General features: G+C 37.8%; 1 protein-coding gene and 1 long non-coding RNA gene across 3 annotated transcripts; both read right to left on the bottom strand.

Moving 5' to 3' along the window:
• Nucleotides 1-4,949: 4,949 nt before the first annotated feature.
• pla2g12a (phospholipase A2, group XIIA) lies at nucleotides 4,950-12,384 on the bottom strand. The gene is made up of 4 exons (XM_034015584.3): nucleotides 11,815-12,384; nucleotides 9,694-9,770; nucleotides 6,302-6,467; nucleotides 4,950-5,349 (listed from the first exon to the last, which is right to left on the bottom strand). Exons 1-4 carry the CDS (start codon nucleotides 12,035-12,037, stop codon nucleotides 5,231-5,233), a joined length of 585 nt encoding a protein of 194 aa, XP_033871475.1. The 5' UTR covers nucleotides 12,038-12,384; the 3' UTR covers nucleotides 4,950-5,230.
• A 2,299-nt stretch (nucleotides 12,385-14,683) lies between these two features.
• Nucleotides 14,684-16,276, bottom strand: LOC131705245 (uncharacterized). Of its 2 annotated transcripts, none has more exons than XR_009310259.1 (3): nucleotides 16,168-16,276; nucleotides 15,060-15,157; nucleotides 14,684-14,813 (listed from the first exon to the last, which is right to left on the bottom strand). It is a non-coding gene; the product is annotated as an uncharacterized LOC131705245 (long non-coding RNA). The 2 variants fall into 2 exon arrangements; XR_009310260.1 differs by having other exon boundaries at nucleotides 15,019-15,157.
• Nucleotides 16,277-21,422: the final 5,146 nt, after the last annotated feature.

Here is a 21,422-nt window from a genome sequence, read left to right on the forward strand (position 1 = left end):
TCTAGACAAATGGCTAATCTGTGCTCAGTCATGGGAGGGAGCAGTGACTCACACGGCAATGGTGAGGCACCATCAGCAATGCAAGGAGTCGGCTTTGAACAGTGCAGTGCAACGACGTACTTGGGACTCCAGTACGATGCACGCATACCTGTCAGACAACAGAGTAGCAGCTATTCAGGGTTGTCTCTCCCTGTTCAACAGGGATCGAAGGTCCCCTTAGTACGGTTCCAAAAACTGTTCCAAAAACTGTACGGTTCCAAAAACAGCCATGGAGCAGGATCTGCTACGCATGCGCCCGCTCAAAGCGTGGCTCAATGCGTTCCATTTACACCCAAAGCTCGACAGCGGCCCTGAGATGGTGAAGGATATCCTCCCATCTCCGCACAAATGGCCCAGAACGCTCCTCTATGCATTCCCGCCAATACCATTGCTCCCGGCCTTCTTGGAGAAGGTCCGGTTAGAGAAAGCGACAGTTCTCCTAGTGACCCCTCGATAGCCCAGGAGACCATGGTTCTCAACTCTATGCCAGCTCTTACAAGGCCAGCCCTAGGGGATCCAGCTTCGGAGGGTAGCTGTACATTCTACGAGGGGGTTAGCTACATCTTGGGCCCTCTTCAGAGTGGCCTCGCTGTCCGATATTTGTACCGCGGCTAGCTGGGCTACACCGCATACTTTCTCCAGGTTCTACCACCTTAATGTGGTAGATCCTACCCTACCTTCATTAGGCACAAGGGCTCTTGAGGGTGTAAGCTCACACCGCTAACCCTTGGGTTATGTGGTTCTGATGCGTCCCTCATATGCTGTTGTTCCTTCTCCCTCGTAACGGCTCTGGTATACTAATCCCATAGTCACGTTGGTGGTCATCTTCGAATTGAAAGGGAACTTTAGATTACCTACCGTAACCATGGTTCCCTGAAAGAGAAGACAACCACCAACCATGAGGTTGCATCGGTCGCCCTCACAGGTTTGGTGGAAAAAGAGAAATGACTTCCTCAGGTTTTAATGTCTCTGCCGTCTAATCAGCATACGATGCCATGCATAATATGAGGGTCGCTATGTTGAGCTAAGTTAATACAAAAATGTGTACAGGGCAGTATTATTTAAATTTGCATACATAGTAATCACCAGTATCTAGTTGTGGTCAGTAATTCAGTCTTAGCAGTGTGCGACACCCAGTTGGGAAAAACTCACTTGTGACGTCAAACCAAAACTGAGCACAACTGATTGCAGAATCTGTGCAAACTCAGATGAGATGAGTCGGGACCATCCAGACCTTACTTTTCCATTGAATTCTATGGGCTGAGATACCAATCCATTATAATACAGTACAATGACAGTACTTGTGGAAAAATAGTACAGCCAAAGGAAACTACTAACTGCCATTTATAGAGTGTGAAAAAGGAGTCTGGAGTCCTATTGTTTGTAAAGTTTTAATGCTGATCTATTTTGAAATATATTTGTACTGGGTGAAATGGGTTAAGTCTAGCATAGCCTTAGGACTACTATTCTTCCTTTTAAATTCATTCAAGAAAATAATGAAGACTAATCAAGTAGTCACTAACTACCCTGCCCATGCAGAGGAATGCAGTCTGGTGAGCCATGCTGAGGAAATAACTTTGGTTCTAAAGAACAAATGCAATTTAGAAGTACTGTGCTAGGAAATGTTTTTAGTTGCCTTTTGTGAAACCCTCATAGTTTTTTTTATATTATGGTGGATATACTGTTGTTTAGTATTTTCAACTGTGAATATGCTTATTGTATTTTTACAAAGTTTTGATATTGAAAGTGTGAGTGGAGGTTTTCAAGTGACAAAAGATTTAAGAAAATACACCACAAGTAAAACACCTGTAATAATTGTGTAACCAGAGCAAGAGATAAAACAGAGGACTCTCAGTTAAAAAAACAATTTCTTTGTAACTCTATAGCACTATATTACAAGACTTGTCTTTGCAGCCCATTCTTTTCCAGTCTGTTTGACTTTCTCAGCTAAATAAATCTTATCAGAATGAGTCATTTCTAGCAAAGCGTTGGTAATCATTTATTGCAGATTCACCTGATAGCAGTGTAGAACTTTCACTTTCAAAGTCATATTCCTTTGACAGAATGTGCATTAAGTCACATACAAATACCAGCATGTTCAGCCTTAATGAGTCAAGCCCCTGTTCCTTGTGTTATAACATGTACTGTGGTACTGTATAACATGGCAAAAACATAGCAAAGGTAGTACAGCTCAGGATGATATAGTCAGGGGAGCGCATGTCTGCATCCTGGCTGTGCGAAGACAGTGGTCTTCGCTGGACAGTCCAGAGGGAGTGTCACATACGTGGCCCCTATTGGCCAGTAGCCTGGTGGGCCCAAGCAGACAGCGGCCTGTGTCCTCCAGAGGCCGGTAGCTCAAAGATATCACAATAGCTTTAACTAATTAAAACTGGCTTTGAAAAAACATTCTTTAAATAACTCCTGCATTAACACATACAAAGCTGTTTCAACATGTTTACCTTTACAGCTTTGTGAATACTGTATCAGCCTGTGTTACACATACAACGCTGTTTCAACATGTTTACCTTTACAGCTTTGTGAATACTGTATGAGCCCGTGTTACACATTCAGAGCTGTTTCAACAAGTTTACCTTTACAGCTTTGTGAACAGCTGTTTCCCCACTTATGCAGTTGGTATCCTGTCTGCTTTGAAGCACAGGCAGTGCCCTGGTGTCTTTGGGAAGTGTTTTGTGTTTTTTAATGTTGTTGCAATACATAGACATTATGAATGGTTGATTTGGTTTATTTATACCACGAACAGGGCCTTTTCTCCATTAAAACAACAGTGGTTACACTAATTGAAGACTGTAGTACATTTTTACACTCCAAATATCTTCATATATCACATAGGCAATCTGCTGTTTGATTTGAAGGGCTTAGAAGGAGGTATACATTGAAGGTACTTCAGTTTGGAACCTTTTATTGGGGAGGATTATAAAAACCAGTATGCACTGAACCCTGCCCTTACAAGTGTGATTACCTATTTCCCTTCACTTGTGAAACTCTTTATCAATGATTTCAAATGCAGGGACAACACAAAACACACACCTTATTTTACTGGAAAAGGTTCCAATGTCCAATCTCCGATATCTTGACTGAAAATATTGACACAAGTAATTCAGTTTATAAGATCTGTAACCTTATCACTTCAGCTAGGTGTCAGTACAGGCCCAGGCAACTCTGGTATTGGAGTGCCGTTCTATTACAGGTTTGTCAGATGGAATAAAAAGATTAAGCGCTTTAGGATCTGCTCAGAACGGTTCAATTTATTAATTGGGTGTGCCAAAATCGACTTCCCCTGGCGTAGTGGACTTGTTGGCTGGCCTTTCACTTCTAGAAGCCTGGCTTCAAATCAAGTTTAGGTCACACGTGAAATGAGTTTGTCTAGATCAACTTAGCACCCTGTAGACATTACACATTATTATGTATAATAGCAAGGGTCATCCTCCTGTTCATTTTAACATGCTTTGTGATGTCATAGACAAGGCAATATCTCAGGACATCGCCATGGTTCTCCTGAAACCTATTTTTGTTAGCTGTTTATAATTTAAAACCTCGTAACCATTGTATAATCACAAGATATAACACAACATGTATGTCACTGTGGGATATCGGCACTTCTCTGGTTGGTTGAAGACCCACAACGACACACACACTGTCATGCTATGGTATATTGTTATTGTAATGGATGGGTATTATATGTACATCACAAAATGTTATCTAGGATGAGGCAAGTATGTATTTGGTTGACTCCACCCCTGATAAACAAAAACATAATTATTACGTGTACATTATGTTACTTTACCCTAATGCCGTCAGCTGCCTGTGCAGTTCAGCTTTTATAATGTGCCAGGGTATAATGATACTGGGTTCATGATACGTTTGACTGTTTAACTATTGTTTTGCAAGATCATTTAAAGTCAAGCTACAATTTTAGTTTATAATTCATAACTACAGATCAATGCTGTACTTTCAGTATTGTGCTGTGTACTTTCATAGTGCCTACACCTGAACACCCCTTCCATTCAGACAATTGTGAACTATAAACCCTCAATAAATGTTTTATAATAAAACAAACAGTAAAACTGATTTACAACATAACACAAAGATGTTACCTTCCCTTACTGGGTTGAAGCCATAAACCAGTTGCAAGAGATCATAAAGCATTTTACTGTGGACAGTATCATTTTAAAGGACATAGAAGAAATAATTATATCCAGAATTTCATTAAGACCAGGCAGAGTAGACATACATTTTTACTTACCTATTGCCAGGCTGAACACGAATTTCGACTAGAGATTCTAATTTGCCTTTTGCTAGACATATTTTGTAGCACAGACAACTTGGAAGATAACGGACAAAAAAATTATTAAAAAAATTAATTAATTACTTCATTTATTTTTATGCTGTACTTAATGGTTCTTTTTTGGTCATTTTGGCATGAAGCAATTAAATTAGATTCTGGTATAAACAGACCCATTTCCTGCAAATTTATGTTAGATTAAAAGAGTAACAGACAATGCTCCACTCAGTGCATTAACACTATTATCATTATTGCCGCCTTTCTTTTGCGGAGCATCTAATGGTTCTTTGTATGTTTATTTTACTTTAAAGCAGATATGAAAATGTATTAAAGTTTACTGTTGGTTCCTGGTACCTAATCACTTCATCTTCTGTAGGTCAGAGTCACACTACCATAAGACCATGTGACCTACAGCTATCAATAGCGTTGTATTTGAAAAATCTACTTATGCTGAAACATATTAAGTGAAGAGCTGAAGAGTCTGCATAACAGGAGAATTAGTAAAAAAAATAAATAAATAATGTAATGCATACAACGATCTCCATCTGATGATATGCTCAGTGACAAAAAATAAAAGATAAAGGGACTACCGAAAAAATAACCAAAATAATATAAACCAAAATATTTTATTCTTAAAACAAAAACACAAAACAAAAGAATTAAACCTGTAAGATCAAGCTAAAATGTACAATAGATCAGAACATCATACATGTATTTAATGAATTACTAATTAAAACAAATGTGGTTCTTTGAAGAAAGTACTCCTGAATTCAAGTACTTGAGTTGGTAGTAGCAGCATTCAAACATACATTCAGATTCCTTCAAAAGACAAGTTCCTGCACAATGTCAACAGTTCGCATAACTTGGCTAATGCTGTTTTGCTTCATCTCAAAGGTCAACCTTCTCCTCATACCGACACATGCAGGAGGATCGCTGACTGTCAAGGTATGGTTTACATCCTAAGTGCATGACAGCATCAAAAAGCAGCCCCACAGCTGACTCGCATGCTGAAAAAAAGGCCGACATGCTTAATTAGAAGCTTCACACTAGAAGCCAACAGTGGCACCAAAAGGTATTCCCCTTAGTTTCATATACTATAGTTCAACTGAGCATGATATCTGTTTTCTCTCAAGCTGTAGTCTTATCCATTAGGTGTTACTAATCCTTGCCTTTTTGCTCAAGTCCAGTACATATAGTACAACACCAAGTAACCAGTGGTGTGTGTAAGCAGTCTGGTTAGCTGATTTTTACCCTAAAAGTAACATACTAACGTCAATGTCTTTTTTATGTCTTTTATAATACTATGCAGAATGACATGGCCCTTTCTCCTGTAACTGCCTGTCAGTGCTGTTTGTTGTCTGCTATCATCATGAACAAACACATTCCTCCCTCCCTGAAATGATATGGAAGTGGCATGCAAATTGACGTTGGAAAAAACTAAACAAAAAAGAGAACAATGAATGCTGAAGTGAAATTCTCAGAACAGGATCACAATAGCTCCTTAAAAAAAGACCTTTCTAACAACATGTCAAGTTTAGTGTCAAAGTATGTAGAAATGTATATCAGAATACACAGCAGATCTGAGAAACATGAAACATCAATAACTTGTACCTTAAATCAACGGATAACGATTGTAGATTACTATAAGGCTTTTACAGTAATCTGTTTGCAGAATAAATTCTATACTGTATTTCACAGTATTCACAGGAAGTAAATTGGTCAAACTGCTGGGATTTTATATTTGGGCTTTCTGTAGGAGAGGTGTGTGCTAATGTACTGTGATTCTTGAAATTGTACTGTGATTCATGAAATGTATTTTTTGTTTACGACGGTAAGTCGCCCTGGATAAGGGCATCTGCTAAGAAAAAATTAATAATAATGTGTACTTTTGTAACAGAGTGCACATCAATAATGAAAGGCTTTTGAGTTCTTCCACAGAAAGTTAAAGAGGATGCTTACCTTGTACATTTTGGGATAACCCTAATGTTTTCTGCACACCTCTGCAGATCTTTGAAAGGCAGAACTGAAACTCCTCGTCACAGTCGTGCTTTTTACTCCCACAAGTGTCATAACAACGGTCATGTTGATTGCAACACTTGGTCATGGAGGGGATGCCAATGTCAAACTGAGAACATAAAATAACTTACTTCTTATCACAAATGCAAACAGGTTCAGCTTAAAAACAATTAAGAAAATGAACAAAACATAGGCATAATATACATGGAATGGCATATCTGATAAAATGGCTTATAAACATGAAGTCAAGTGGATATGTGTGAAAATAAATTAGTATTTGTGAAAGAAGTATCAAGTATCTTTAGTGGTTTGATTGGAGGTTCAAGTAATTAAAGGTGGACAAGAATAATAGAGTACAGTTGTGATACAAATGTGAAGACACTATTGTGTCTCAAAGCATGTGATTTGTACCACTGATACTAAAACAACGTGGCAGTGAAAAAGCTTTCACAGCTAGAATGGAACTTTACTGATAAGATCATAACCCTAAACCCCATACCCAAAAAGAGGATCTCAAAGGGTGCTGTCTTTATCATACCTGAAAAGATACAATGAGCTCAATATAGCAGCCACGTTGGGTCAGAGGTCAATGCAAATGTCAACCTTGAACATATGAAGTCACTAGATCAAATTGTGTCTGTGATATGAAGCTTTAACTGTAGCTTTGTAAAACAACTGTTGTAAAAAAGAAATGTTTTCCTTGTACAATACCCACAATCAAATTTGACCTACAGATTAATGGAAGAATATTATGCATCAAATATGAAGCCGATTTACTTATTAGGTATTGTGTAGTGACCACAATTTGACAGAAAAAAAGCGAACAAAGACTATAGTTAAGAGATTATAGCAGTAATTAGTTCCATTAATAGTTACCGTAACATTAATATTGCGTGTGTGCAAAGCTATTAACACAAAGTTACTGATCGGGCTTTTATTATTACAACCATCACACTTACAAATAAAGATCCTTGACATGCTTAACATGATTATAAATTGTTAGTTTAAAATATTACTATAACAAAAATGTACAAATTGGGGACTTTTTGGATGTAATAAACGATGCCCAGTCAAAGTGTCCCAATTTGGTGCCAATTTCGAGTGCATTTATTAGTCTAATTTATTATATATATATATATATATATATATATATATATATATATATATATATATATATATATATATATATATATATATACAGTGCCTTGCGAAAGTATTCGGCCCCCTTGAACTTTGCGACCTTTTGCCACATTTCAGGCTTCAAACATAAAGATATGAAACTGTAATTTTTTGTGAAGAATCAACAACAAGTGGGACACAATCATGAAGTGGAACTAAATTTATTGGATATTTCAAACTTTTTTAACAAATAAAAAACTGAAAAATTGGGCGTGCAAAATTATTCAGCCCCTTTACTTTCAGTGCAGCAAACTCTCTCCAGAAGTTCAGTGAGGATCTCTGAATGATCCAATGTTGACCTAAATGACTAATGATGATAAATAGAATCCAAAGTGCAGGTGCATTTATCCGTATAAATGCACCTGCACTGTGATAGTCTCAGAGGTCCGTTTAAAGCGCAGAGAGCATCATGAAGAACAATGAACACACCAGGCAGGTCCGAGATACTGTTGTGGAGAAGTTTAAAGCTGGATTTGGATACAAAAAGATTTCCCAAGCTTTAAACATCCCAAGGAGCACTGTGCAAGCGATAATATTGAAATGGAAGGAGTATCAGACCACTGCAAATCTACCAAGACCTGGCCGTCCCTCTAAACTTTCAGCTCATACAAGGAGAAGACTGATCAGAGATGCAGCCAAGAGGCCCATGATCACTCTGGATGAACTGCAGAGATCTACAGCTGAGGTGGGAGACTCTGTCCATAGGACAACAATCAGTCGTATACTGCACAAATCTGGCCTTTATGGAAGAGTGGCAAGAAGAAAGCCATTTCTTAAAGATATCCATAAAAAGTGTCGTTTACAGTTTGCCACAAGCCACCTGGGAGACACACCAAACATGTGGAAGAAGGTGCTCTGGTCAGATGAAACCAAAATCGAACTTTTTGGCAACAATGCAAAACGTTATGTTTGGCGTAAAAGCAACACAGCTCATCACCCTGAACACACCATCCCCACTGTCAAACATGGTGGTGGCAGCATCATGGTTTGGGCCTGCTTTTCTTCAGCAGGGACAGGGAAGATGGTTAAAATTGATGGGAAGATGGATGGAGCCAAATACAGGACCATTCTGGAAGAAAACCTGATGGAGTCTGCAAAAGACCTGAGACTGGGACGGAGATTTGTCTTCCAACAAGACAATGATCCAAAACATAAAGCAAAATCTACAATGGAATGGTTCACAAATAAACATATCCAGGTGTTAGAATGGCCAAGTCAAAGTCCAGACCTGAATCCAATCGAGAATCTGTGGAAAGAACTGAAAACTGCTGTTCACAAATGCTCTCCATCCAACCTCACTGAGCTCGAGCTGTTTTGCAAGGAGGAATGGGCAAAAATGTCAGTCTCTCGATGTGCAAAACTGATAGAGACATACCCCAAGCGACTTACAGCTGTAATCGCAGCAAAAGGTGGCGCTACAAAGTATTAACTTAAGGGGGCTGAATAATTTTGCACGCCCAATTTTTCAGTTTTTTATTTGTTAAAAAAGTTTGAAATATCCAATAAATTTCGTTCCACTTCATGATTGTTTCCCACTTGTTGCTGATTCTTCACAAAAAATTACAGTTTCATATCTTTATGTTTGAAGCCTGAAATGTGGCAAAAGGTCGCAAAGTTCAAGGGGGCCGAATACTTTCGCAAGGCACTGTATATATATATATATATATATATATATATATATATATATATATATATATATATATATATATATATATATAACACTAACACAGACACCTTGAAATGTATAAATCTTTTATGAACAATATTTCTATAAGCAATATTTGCCATATCATATTTTAAATAGTTAAAATAAGCAAATAACAAATAAATTAATTCTGCCAATTATCTTAACCAAACCCACATAAACCCTTCTTAGGTATACATAAGTATTGCCTGAACCTGCAATATTTATATATACTTCATTTAATCTTTAACTTGTTTGCGCAGGATCTGAAAACTTAACTTGAAAGTTACTGGACAAAAGAAACTAATTTGAATCATTCCATCCAACAGCCTGTATTCCTCAGTGTATTTTCTACCACTCAGGACCAATAATGTAAATTATATAAATTACATTTACTACACATTTAAGACTAGACTGTGATGTACAATATGATATCTTTCAACAGCAGCCTGAAAAAAAAAGTATACTTTACTTGAACTCCAAACAGAGGCGATCCGCATCCATTAGGTGGGGGTGGTTTGAAGTTATACCGAGGTCCAGGCTTGAACCCTGCACTGGAAGAAAATACAGATCAGCAATAACACTCTAACACTCCAATTACACTCACTGCGATTACACTCTTTAACACTGTGATTACACTCTTTAACACTCCAATTACACTCTTTAACACTCCAATTACACTCTTACCCCTCCGCTCCTGTACAGGTGTATTATTTTGTATTTGTTTATTATTATTATTATTATTATGTATTTATAAATATGACGTCAAAGCCGTAGGTTTTGTTATTGTTTAAATGTGTTATGGCAGAGGTGAGGTTGGCAGCTCGTCCTCTGCTTTGTGGTAATGTGTGGCTGTCGGCTAGTGCGCTGTTAAACTAGTCGGCAGTCACACATAATTAATAACCTCGTGCAGATTGTGGCCGAGGGGTAATATAATAATCACTAGCTAGTTAAACAGTATATAAACCTGCAGTGCTCTCAGTGTGGGGTGGGTGTACAGAGAAGAGCACGGGAGAGCAAGAAAAGTAACACATTATACAGGATCAGTGACAGCGTTTGCCCAGCCTGACCTGTATTGGCTTTTGTGTTTTGGTGTTTGTGATTTTATTTTGTTTTTACTTTTATTTTCGCTCTGTGAGCAGTGTTTTGGTTTGAATATTTTATTTATTTTTGTTCTTTAAAAAAATAAATGGCGCCACAGTGTCTTTTGCGTTTGTTTGTTTTCTTCCTGCATCTGGCCTGACGTCACCACTCTGCCACCCCTGTCACACACTCCAATTACACTCTTTAGTAGGATTGTTACAGCAGGATCACAGGCTGGCAGAGGTTACTTAATGAGTGTCCAATGCAAAGGACGCACGAGTTGGATGTTAAAATTCAAACTGCACAAAAGAAAAACATGTTGGCAGAATGGAGGGCAGTCAGTCATTTTACTATCTGGGAAATATTGTCCCAGAGCGATTAACCCCACTCAGCCCTAATGTTAATTCAAGCAATGGCCAGCACTGGTGTATGCTGGTCAGAGTTGATGGTTTTCAGGTTTTCAGCTAGTCTGGATGGTTTAGCAGATTTGGTGCTGGTTGAGGAGCTGGTTAAGGTGCAAGAAAAAAAATAGGTGCATTAAAAATCCCTTTACTGTACAGTTTGTGTCTGCTCCTAAATGCATCTACTGTATTTGCTGAAAACATTGACTGGGATTGTATATACCTGCTGGGTGCCCTGTAAGAAGAAAGTAAATATTTGTCTCAATTCTCATCTCTTATCCCTGCATGGTCACAGGCTCACCCAAGAGTATATCGCTGCAGAACGAAGGCTTGCACAGCTCTGGCAGGGAGCTCACACAGGGTAGTGCTGCGTGCGCAGCTTGTAATTTAGGTTTAGTGTTAGGTATTGGGTTAGGGTTAGGGTTTCAGGACTGGGGTTGGTCTTTGTATGTTTAGCTAGTTGACTGAGTAAATGACCTGTAATTTGTATTTTCTTTTTTAACCGTTCTGTCACTTTATTAAGGGGTAGTTGCTACAGGGGGCATGTTAATATAGAGCTTTTTGAATGCAGGTGACATTAGCACACAATCATGCACTGAGATGGCCTAATTATGTACTAATCCAGTCATCATTTTTATTATAATTATTTACGTTAGATGGGCTATATAAAAATGCTCTGATAAGAACTTAACTCAGTAACAACAATTGCGCACGCAGCACCATCCTGTGTACGCTGCCTGTACTAGTCTGCGTTCTGCAGCAAATATCCCTCTCGGTTCACCAGAACCTTGTGTAACACATTTCTTTATTACTCTGTTTGGGTTAATATCTCCTATAAGATTTTAATTAACAAGCCATCCCACAGGTGCAGTGGTACCCCAAATGTAACCAATTTTTCTAGCAAAGCGTAATGACTGGTGGGATATTTGTTAATTTTTCAGTAAGGTCATTTAAACACATATTGCACACATAAATACGTAAGTACTGTGAAAATGTGACTTTTTTTCAGCGGGTTACTTTGTTGAATACCTTTCCCTTCTAAGAGTACGATTCAAACAGAGCTACGTTATTGAACTAAGCAATTAAATAATTAAAACCTATGTTCCTACCGTCGCTGCATTTATAATGACACAACCCATCTTCTCCTCCAAATAAATCTAATGCAGCGTTCAGGTAGGTGTCTATCTTGTGGATGCCGTTCCTGATGGTTTTCAAAGTCATTCTCCAGTCTGGGGTCTCGGGAGCAGGCCGATCTTGCTCGCCGGCGCACAAACAGCTCAAAAGACCAAAGGAAGCGACCACGACAAAAACAGAGACGAAGAAGTAGTGCATAGTTCACCCGTTGCTGCTTCTTTTTTACTCTTCGGTACCAAAGCAAGGGCTAGGACTTTTTTTCCAAGATCTAGAACTACGAATTTATAAACAACAACAACAAAAAAAACCCCACAAAACAGTTTTTCTTTTTTTTTGTGACGGCAATTCAATTCATCTCTATGCAAATAAACTTGTTTAGTATCCTTAAAGATGTCGCAAGTAAAGTCACACTGTTGTTTCAATATTTACTACAGTCTCCTTTCTGGTTCCGGGTTCATTAAGTCAGACTCACGTGATGATGCTACTGTCACTGATGTGAAGTCCTGGGATTTGCTGCACACATGTCGGCGCCGCCTAATCGCAAGACTGATGTAGGATCGTGCTACCGGAGGTATAGTAATAGGGAGGCACTGTATGAGAGGCAGTACTATCTGATACTGCCTCCTGTAGGATCGTGCTACCGGAGGTATAGTAATAGGGAGGCACTGTATGAGAGGCAGTACTATCTGATACTGCCTCCTGTAGGATCGTGCTACCTGAGGTATAGTAATAGGGAGGCACTGTATGAGAGGCAGTACTATCTGATACTGCCTCCTGTAGGATCGTGCTACTGGAGGTATAGTAATAGGGAGGCACTGTATGCGAGGCAGTACTATCTGATACTGCCTCCTGTAGGATGGTGCTACCGGAGGTATGATCGTGATTTATGCACTGTATTAGTTTTATCATATAATAAATGTCTTAGAAGTAGAGGTATTCAATATATAGGTTTTTTTTTTTAGAGACACTCTGATAGCTCTGAATATGCATCTCCTTATTCATCTTTCTCTACTTGTACCTAATAATATTGAGGGCTTCTGGTTTTCGTCGTGTTCAACTACTCCCCTTTTAAAATGAGCCTAACCACTGTTTAATGCGTTTTGGTTTCTGAATTAAAACTGAGAAATTTGTTAAGTGTGAAATTAATCCGTAAAGGCGAGGCGAAAAGTCGGACGAAAGCACCGAAAACCAGAAGCCCTAAGTGTGTGTGTGTGTGTGTGTGTGTGTAACTCGACAGGAGTGGAGAGGTGTCTCTTTGAAAAATTTGGAGGTAGTCCGTTTTTATGTTTTTTTTTTAAAGAAAAAAAACCTTTCAACTGAATATACATTTTAAAAAAATGCAAAAACAGCACATATCTAAAGATCATCCCATTCATTTTCCCGAAAAATACTGCCTACCCTGTTGTTCAGCTCTACGCAAGGGTTCAAAATTATGCGCATGCGCAGTTAGCAAAAATACACTATCATACGGGGATACACTATTGGTTACGACACCGGCTCGGGTGTTTGTTAAATGAAGATAGAAACAAATTAAAATACATGCGTTTCCAGCCATTGTATCGTCCTCCCAAAAATAGACAACCCACCTAGCATAATTTTCTCCTGCAAAACGGAATGAAAAACCGCCCAGTTGGCAACACTGCTGAAAACCCGCATTTACTGGTCACGCGTTTTTGGCAATTCCAAGGCAGGCTGCAATTAATTAGCTGTCCCAACATTTCTGCGATCTATTCTCTAAATACCGCTTACAGTATACGTATTAAATAAAAAATATAATATGTAATTCGTATTTTTTCAATTATCTGGATTGCTAGGTGTAGCTGTGAACAAGTCAGAAACCAGAGTTTTGGAAATAATACTGTAATGAAAAAGTGTGTTGCCTGACACAACTTATCAATACACAACAACAAAAACCCCAGACAACCAAACTATTTTGGCCCAACACTGGCCCAGTTCCGGCTGCCAAACTGGCCCAGGTTCGGGTGCCGGTATTGGCCCGGTGTCTTTTTGCACCTCGGGCCGATGTTGGCCCGTATGTATTGGCCCAAATGCGGCAAGCGGCTTAGAGCCATATGAAGCACATTTGGCCCACTCTCGGCCCTAATCTGGCATACGCATGGTACAACTGGCCCACTTACTGCCCAAATGCGGCAACCGGCTTGAAGCCATACGATACACATTTGGCCCGGTTTTGGAAAATTAACAATTATATTTCTAAAATTGCAGTCCTTCACTGGTAGCTGGGGTTCGAACTGGTCCACAGCTAACTTTTAAAAATACTGTTGCATAAATGAATTAGCCCTAACCATATTATAGCTATTAAATGAAATTAAACTACTGCAAATGTACTAGTAGAGACTCACTTAAAGAGAAATGAACAACTTAAAAATAATATTAAGAAATAAAAGCAGATATACCCAACTTGATATGTCATAATAAACAACAGAAACCTAAAAAGTAATTTAAAAAAAGATGCGCTGAGGTTTTAAGAACACCACTACCTATGTTTTAAAGTCATTTTACAATTATAGGTAGTCATTTTATTATGTGCTTTATTATACATCTTTAAAAATTTGAATAGCATTTATATAGTAACTTATGCTTAACTAAACACATTGTATTTTACATTTTTAAATTATTTACTTTTAGCCATATACGTAAAAAAAAGAATCGTAACTACCCAGCAAACAATTTTATGTTATCGGAATGTTACAAGAACGTAGAAAACGTTAATATGGAAAGTTCTCTATTTGTTCATAGAACGTTACTTCCTAACGTTATTTAATAACCTTCTGAGAACCTTTGTGAACAATAAATTTGAGCAAATAAAAGAAGCAACAACTATTCATTTTCATCAACATGTTCTTTATTTATGATCTTTATATATGTATATATATATAATTTTAAATCAATTCATCATTAGTCCGCTGGCCACCTCATCTTCTGCCCTTTCCTTGGACTTGTTCAGCCTTTCCTAAAAGGAAAAACAGTATGTATTTAATTCAAGTTTAATTGTAGTCACTTAAGTTGTTTAGTAATATATAGATACATATTAGTTCTCAATGTACATGATGTACATATCCACTTGTTGATAGAGAACAGCTTGTTCCTATTAAATCCAGTCCATAATGTATTATGGGCCATTTGACCAAATATGGCATAATATCTTACTTGGTTACCTAAATGGAAGGAAAGTGAAGGAGGCGTCATGGCTGCATACCTGATTTTGTTTCTCTCGATGTGGTGCCAGTTTCAGAGTCTCCCCTACTTTCAACTCCACCTCTGTCCTGGTCACCTTGTGGTTCCATTTGGTTGTTTCTACAAAAAAAATAATATATATATATATAATACATTTATGTGAATTGGTATTATTTTGGCTTATGAAGTGTCCTGTCACTAAACATTACGCAAAACAATAAAATAATATGCACTCTATTGCCATGCTTCACATCTGTGAGACTTTGCAACCACTTTACTGGCTTTGCTATAATTTACCATTAAGCAATACAAAAAAATCCTTAAATTACCACAATTAAGACATTATCAGTCACCTTACAAAGGTTACAACAGCTTGAAGCCATTATGCCAAGGCCACCACTTGTGTAATCAATTTCCCTACAACTTGGTTTACACCACCCATCAGAGGCAGCTCGTAAGGGAAGGCAGAAGAGAATTTAAAGGGATTTCCATTTATTCTCCCCTGTAATCACCTCGTAACACGAGAGATAACAATTAAAACAACGCAGAAGCTGTGGAAATGCGTTAATCGCAAGATTACATTCCCGTCCCCTTGTTTTTCAATCTAACATTATTTCAGTACTATGATGGGTGAGAAGAAAAGCGTCTTCCAACAGTCTGAATCAGACAGCAACTCCACAGCACATTGTTACAGGTTCATTTATTTGCTATTTGTTTACATGTATTATTTTATTCTGTGGAATAAACAATTTTTGTCTCAATATTGAAATATGGAGATTCAGTTCCTACAGCCACAGAACAGCCGTGCACAAATCAGACCGGTTAGCATCAATCACGTTTAGGGGAAATGGTGACAGCCTTCCTTGTGATGAGTTAAGTTTCTGATTGTCAGAATACACTTTTTTTCCCCCGAACCATCATTGCTACTGAAACAACGTGTAGATTGGGAAAGCAGGGGATGAAGTCTTTCAGTTAACACATTTCTACGGCGTCTGCAGTGGTTTAATTGTTATCTTTCCTGTTAAGATGTGTTTAAAGGGGAGAATAAATGGAATTCCCCTTAAAATCACTTCTGCCTCAGTTTACGTAACCCAGAGGTGTTTAGCATCAGATTTAGAATCACTGGTTACCTTTAATGGAACCTCAGCTTTCCATTTCTGGCCTTCATGTTGTAGCGCGACATAATCTTGTTTGTAAACAGCTTGCGTATCATTTTCGGCACTGTTTCTCCCAGGTCAGTCCCTCCAATGGAACTCAGGTACAGGATCTAAGGAATAGTCCACATTAAAAACTGATGTAGTTACAAACTATTTAGATAATGGTAGCAGAAAATGCCATATATATATATACAGTACCTTGCAAAAGTATTCAGACCCCTGACCAATTCTCTCATATTACTGAATTACAAATGGTACATTTAAATTTTGTTCTGTTTGATATTTTATTTTAAAACACTGAAACTCAAAATCAATTATTGTAAGGTGACATTGGTTTTATGTTGGGAAAATTTTTTAAGAAAAATAAAAAACTGAAATATCTTGCTTGCATAAGTATTCAACCCCTGTGCTGTGGAAGCTCCCAGTTTGCACCGGTGAAAGAAATTGCCCTAACAATGACACAATTACCTTACCATTGGCCTCCACCTGTGAACCATTAAAGTTGCTGTCACATTTTCTGGATAAAAACCCCACTGTTGAAGGATCATTGGTCAGGCTGTGAATCTGAAGGAAAATGAAGACCAAAGAACATTCTGCAGAAGTTAGAGACAAAGTAATACAAATGCATAGATTAGGGAAAGGATGCAAAATAATATCCAAATGTTTGGATATCCCAGTGAGCACAGTTGGATTAATGATCAGGAAGTGGAAGCTGCATAACACCACCCAGGCACTGCCAAGAAAAGGCCGTCCCTCAAAACTCAGCGCTCAAACAAGAAGGAGACTTGTGAGAGAAGCCACAGAGAGGCCAACAATCACTGTGAAGGAGCTACAGAGTTCAGTGGCTGGGAGTGGAGTAATGGTGCACCAGTCAACCATATCAAGAGCTCTGCATAACACTGGCCTGTATGGGAGGGTGGCAAGAAAGAAGCCGTTACTCAAAAAGTACCATCTGAAAGCACGTCTGGAGTTTGCCAGAAAGCATGAGTGACCCAGCTGCGATGTGGGAAAAGGTTTTGTGGTCACATGAGACCAAGATAGAGCTTTTTGGCCAAAACTCAAAGCATTATGTGTGGTGCAAACCTAACACTGCCCATGCCTCAAGACACACCATCCCTACAGTGAAGTATGGTGGTGGCAGCATCATGCTGTGGGGATGCGTCTCATCAGCAGGGACTGGGCATCTTGTTAAAATTGAAGGAAGAATGGATGGAGCAAAATACAGGGAAATACTGCAAGAGAACCTTCTTCAGTCCACTAAAAAACTGAAGCTTGGGGGGAAATTCACCTTTCAGCAGGACCATGATCCCAAGCACAAGGCCAAAGCAACATTGGAGTGGCTCAAGAACAAAAAGGTGAATGTCCTACAGTGCCCAGTCAAAGTCCTGATCTCAATCCCATTGAGAATCTGTGGCACTATTTGAAAATTGCGGTCCACAAGCGTCGTCCAACCAAACTGAACAACCTGGAGCAAATCTGCCAGAGGATTGGTCCAAAATCTGTGTGCAAAGCTGGTACATACTTACCCCAAAAGACTTATTTATTGCTATTTTATTGCTGTTATTGCAGTGAAAAGTGGCTCTACCAAATATTAATGTGTGGAGGTTGAATACTTATGCCAAGCAAGATATTTCAGTTTTTTATTTTTCTTAAAAATATTTCCCAACATAAAACCAATGTCACCTTACAATAATTGATTTTGAGTTTCAGTGTTTTGAAATAAAATATCAAACATAACGAAATTTCAATGTACCATTTGTAATTCATTAATATGAGAGAATTGGTCAGGGGTCTGAATACTTTTGCAAGGCACTGTATATATATATGGCATTTTCTGCTACCATTATCTAAATAGTTTGTAACTATATCAGCTTTTAATATGGACTATTCCTTAGATCCTGTACCTGAGTTCCATTGGAGGGACTGACCTGGGAGAAACAGTGCCGAAAATGATACGCAAGCTGTTTACAAACAAGATTATGTCGCGCTACAACATGAAGGCCAGAAATGGAAAGCTGAGGTTCCACTAAAGGTAACCAATGATTCTAAATCTGATGCTAAACACCTCTGGGTTACGTAAACTGAGGCAGAAGTGATTTTAAGGGGAATTCCATTTATTCTCCCCTTTAAACACATCTTAACAGGAAAGATAACAATTAAACCACTGCAGACGCCGTGGAAATGTGTTAATTGCAAGACTACATCCCCTGCTTTCCCAATCTACACGTTGTTTCAGTAGCAGTGACAATCAGAAACTTAACTCATCACAAGGAAGGCTGTCACCATTTCCCCTAAACGTGATTGATGCTAACCGGGCTGATTTGTGCATGGCTGTTCTGTGGCTGTAGGAACTGAATCTCCATATTTCAATATTGAGACAAAAATTGTTTATTCCACAGAATAAAATAATACATGTAAACAAATAGCAAATAAATGAACCTGTAACAATGTGCTGTGGAGTTGCTGTCTGATTCAGACTGTTGGAAGACGCTTTTCTTCTCACCCATCATAGTACTGAAATAATGTTAGATTGAAAAACAAGGGGACGGGAATGTAATCTTGCGATTAACGCATTTCCACAGCTTCTGCGTTGTTTTAATTGTTATCTCTCGTGTTACGAGGTGATTACAGGGGAGAATAAATGGAAATCCCTTTAAATTCTCTTCTGCCTTCCCTTACGAGCTGCCTCTGATGGGTGGTGTAAACCAAGTTGTAGGGAAATTGATTACACAAGTGGTGGCCTTGGCATAATGGCTTCAAGCTGTTGTAACCTTTGTAAGGTGACTGATAATGTCTTAATTGTGGTAATTTAAGGATTTTTTTGTATTGCTTAATGGTAAATTATAGCAAAGCCAGTAAAGTGGTTGCAAAGTCTCACAGATGTGAAGCATGGCAATAGAGTGCATATTATTTTATTGTTTTGCGTAATGTTTAGTGACAGGACACTTCATAAGCCAAAATAATACCAATTCACATAAATGTATATTTTATATATATATATATATATATATATATATATATATATATATATATATATATATATATATATATATATTTATATATATATATATATATATATATATATTTATATATATATATATATTTATATTAATTTTTTTTTTTTTTTGTAGAAACAACCAAATGGAACCACAAGGTGACCAGAACAGAGGTGGAGTTGAAAGTAGGGGAGACTCTGAAACTGGCACCACATCGAGACATTTACTATGTAAATGCTATTCAAATTTTTAAAGATGTATAATAAAGCACATAATAAAATGACTACCTATAATTGTTGGTGACTTTAAAACATAGGTAGTGGTGTTCTTAAAATCTCAGCGCATCTTTTTTTAAATTATTTTTTAGGTTTCTGTTTATTATGACATATCAAGTTGGATATATCTGCTTTTATTTCTTAATATTATTTTTAAGTTGTTCATTTCTCTTTAAGTGAGTCTCTACTATTACATTTGCAGTAGTTTAATTTCATTTAATAGCTATAATATGGTTAGGGCTAATTCATTTAAGCAACAGTATTTTTAAAAGTTAGCTGTGGACCAGTTCGAACCCCAGCTACCAGTGAAGGACTGCAATTTTAGGAATATAATTGTTAATTTTCCAAAACCGGGCCAAATGTGTATCGTATGGCTTCAAGCCGGTTGCCGCATTTGGGCAGTAAGTGGGCCAGTTGTACCATGCGTATGCCAGATTAGGGCCGAGAGTGGGCCAAATGTGCTTCATATGGCTCTAAGCCGCTTGCCGCATTTGGGCCAATACATACGGGCCAACATCGGCCCGAGGTGCAAAAAGACACCGGGCCAATACCGGCACCGGAACCTGGGCCAGTTTGGCAGCCGGAACTGGGCCAGTGTTGGGCCAAAATAGTTTGGTTGTCTGGGACGTTTCCTCAAAATAATATTGGTGGCAGATAGGCTTAATTATTATTATTATTATTATTATTATTATTATTATTATTATTATTATTATTTTAATGAAAGATGTAAGAATGGTATCAACAGATAAATAAATATCGTACATACAAATTGTATACCCTGTCACTTACAATAAAAAAAGAGTACATTTAAATGGGCTTAAAAAGCACACATAGTTCTACCTGACCGTATATAAATGTGCTCTTTACTTTATATGTTACCTTTTATTTTAATGAAAACTATTGTATCCTTGGTAAATATTTTCATTACTTTTCTAGCTCAGCACATCTGCTACTAAATTGAGGAAAACGTGATAAATTATAATCAACCCAGCCAGTTTCAGACAGTTCTGGATATCAAGATACTACTTGTAAATATGGAAATAATGACTGAAGATACTGTATAAACCAACATGTGTTACAATGGGACACTCACTTTTCTCCCCGCAGACTGCATTTGCAGCAGGAATCTTCCAGGTGTCTCCACAAATTAGGTGTTTCTCTTGGCTCATCCATACAGTTTCAGAAACCAAAGCCAAGCTAAACGGATCTAGTGTATACAATTAAGTCTATATTACAAGAACAACCTGAAGCAAACAACATGTATTTTTACTCTACCATTCAAGGAAATTGTTTTCTAAAGGCAATAGGACCCCACCACACAAACCCACATAATGTGCAAAGGTTGGGAGGGTCTGTTTACCTGTAACACAGTTATTTATATATATATATATATATATATATATATATATATATATATATATATATATATATACATACCTCAAATGTTGTGGTTGTCCTTCTGCCCCATCCCACTGCGCAAATCTGGAAAGAATATGGAATCTTGGCTTGGCTAACAGACTGGCATTGGTATTTGCCCTATCTGATCAGTGCAAGAATTTACTTCCCAGTATTTTAACAAATGTGAATAATGATGCATACTACTACTAGATAAATAGTACTACTGAATAACGCAATTAGTACCCTTCCCTAGTTACTGTTGCTAAAATGTTTTGGGGTATTTTATGTAAAGCACAAATTAATGTTTTTAATAGCACTTGTGTGCAACCTGTAAAATAAATACAAAAAAAGCATAATTGAATGAATCTTAACTTATGAATAAAATAGAAATATAAGCCTTTTTTTATAAGACAACAGTGTAATTTTTCTATAACAAAATTAACGGGCTAAATACAGTACATCAAAAATGCATCTCATATTGAAATATATTAACTGTATTTATTTTGTGAGAGGGAATGAAGAAGAGTGCAACATTTATAGTGTTAGGAATTAAGACTTA

The sequence above is a fragment of the Acipenser ruthenus genome, chromosome 2 (assembly GCF_902713425.1).
Source record: "Acipenser ruthenus chromosome 2, fAciRut3.2 maternal haplotype, whole genome shotgun sequence".
NCBI lineage: Eukaryota > Metazoa > Chordata > Actinopteri > Acipenseriformes > Acipenseridae > Acipenser > Acipenser ruthenus.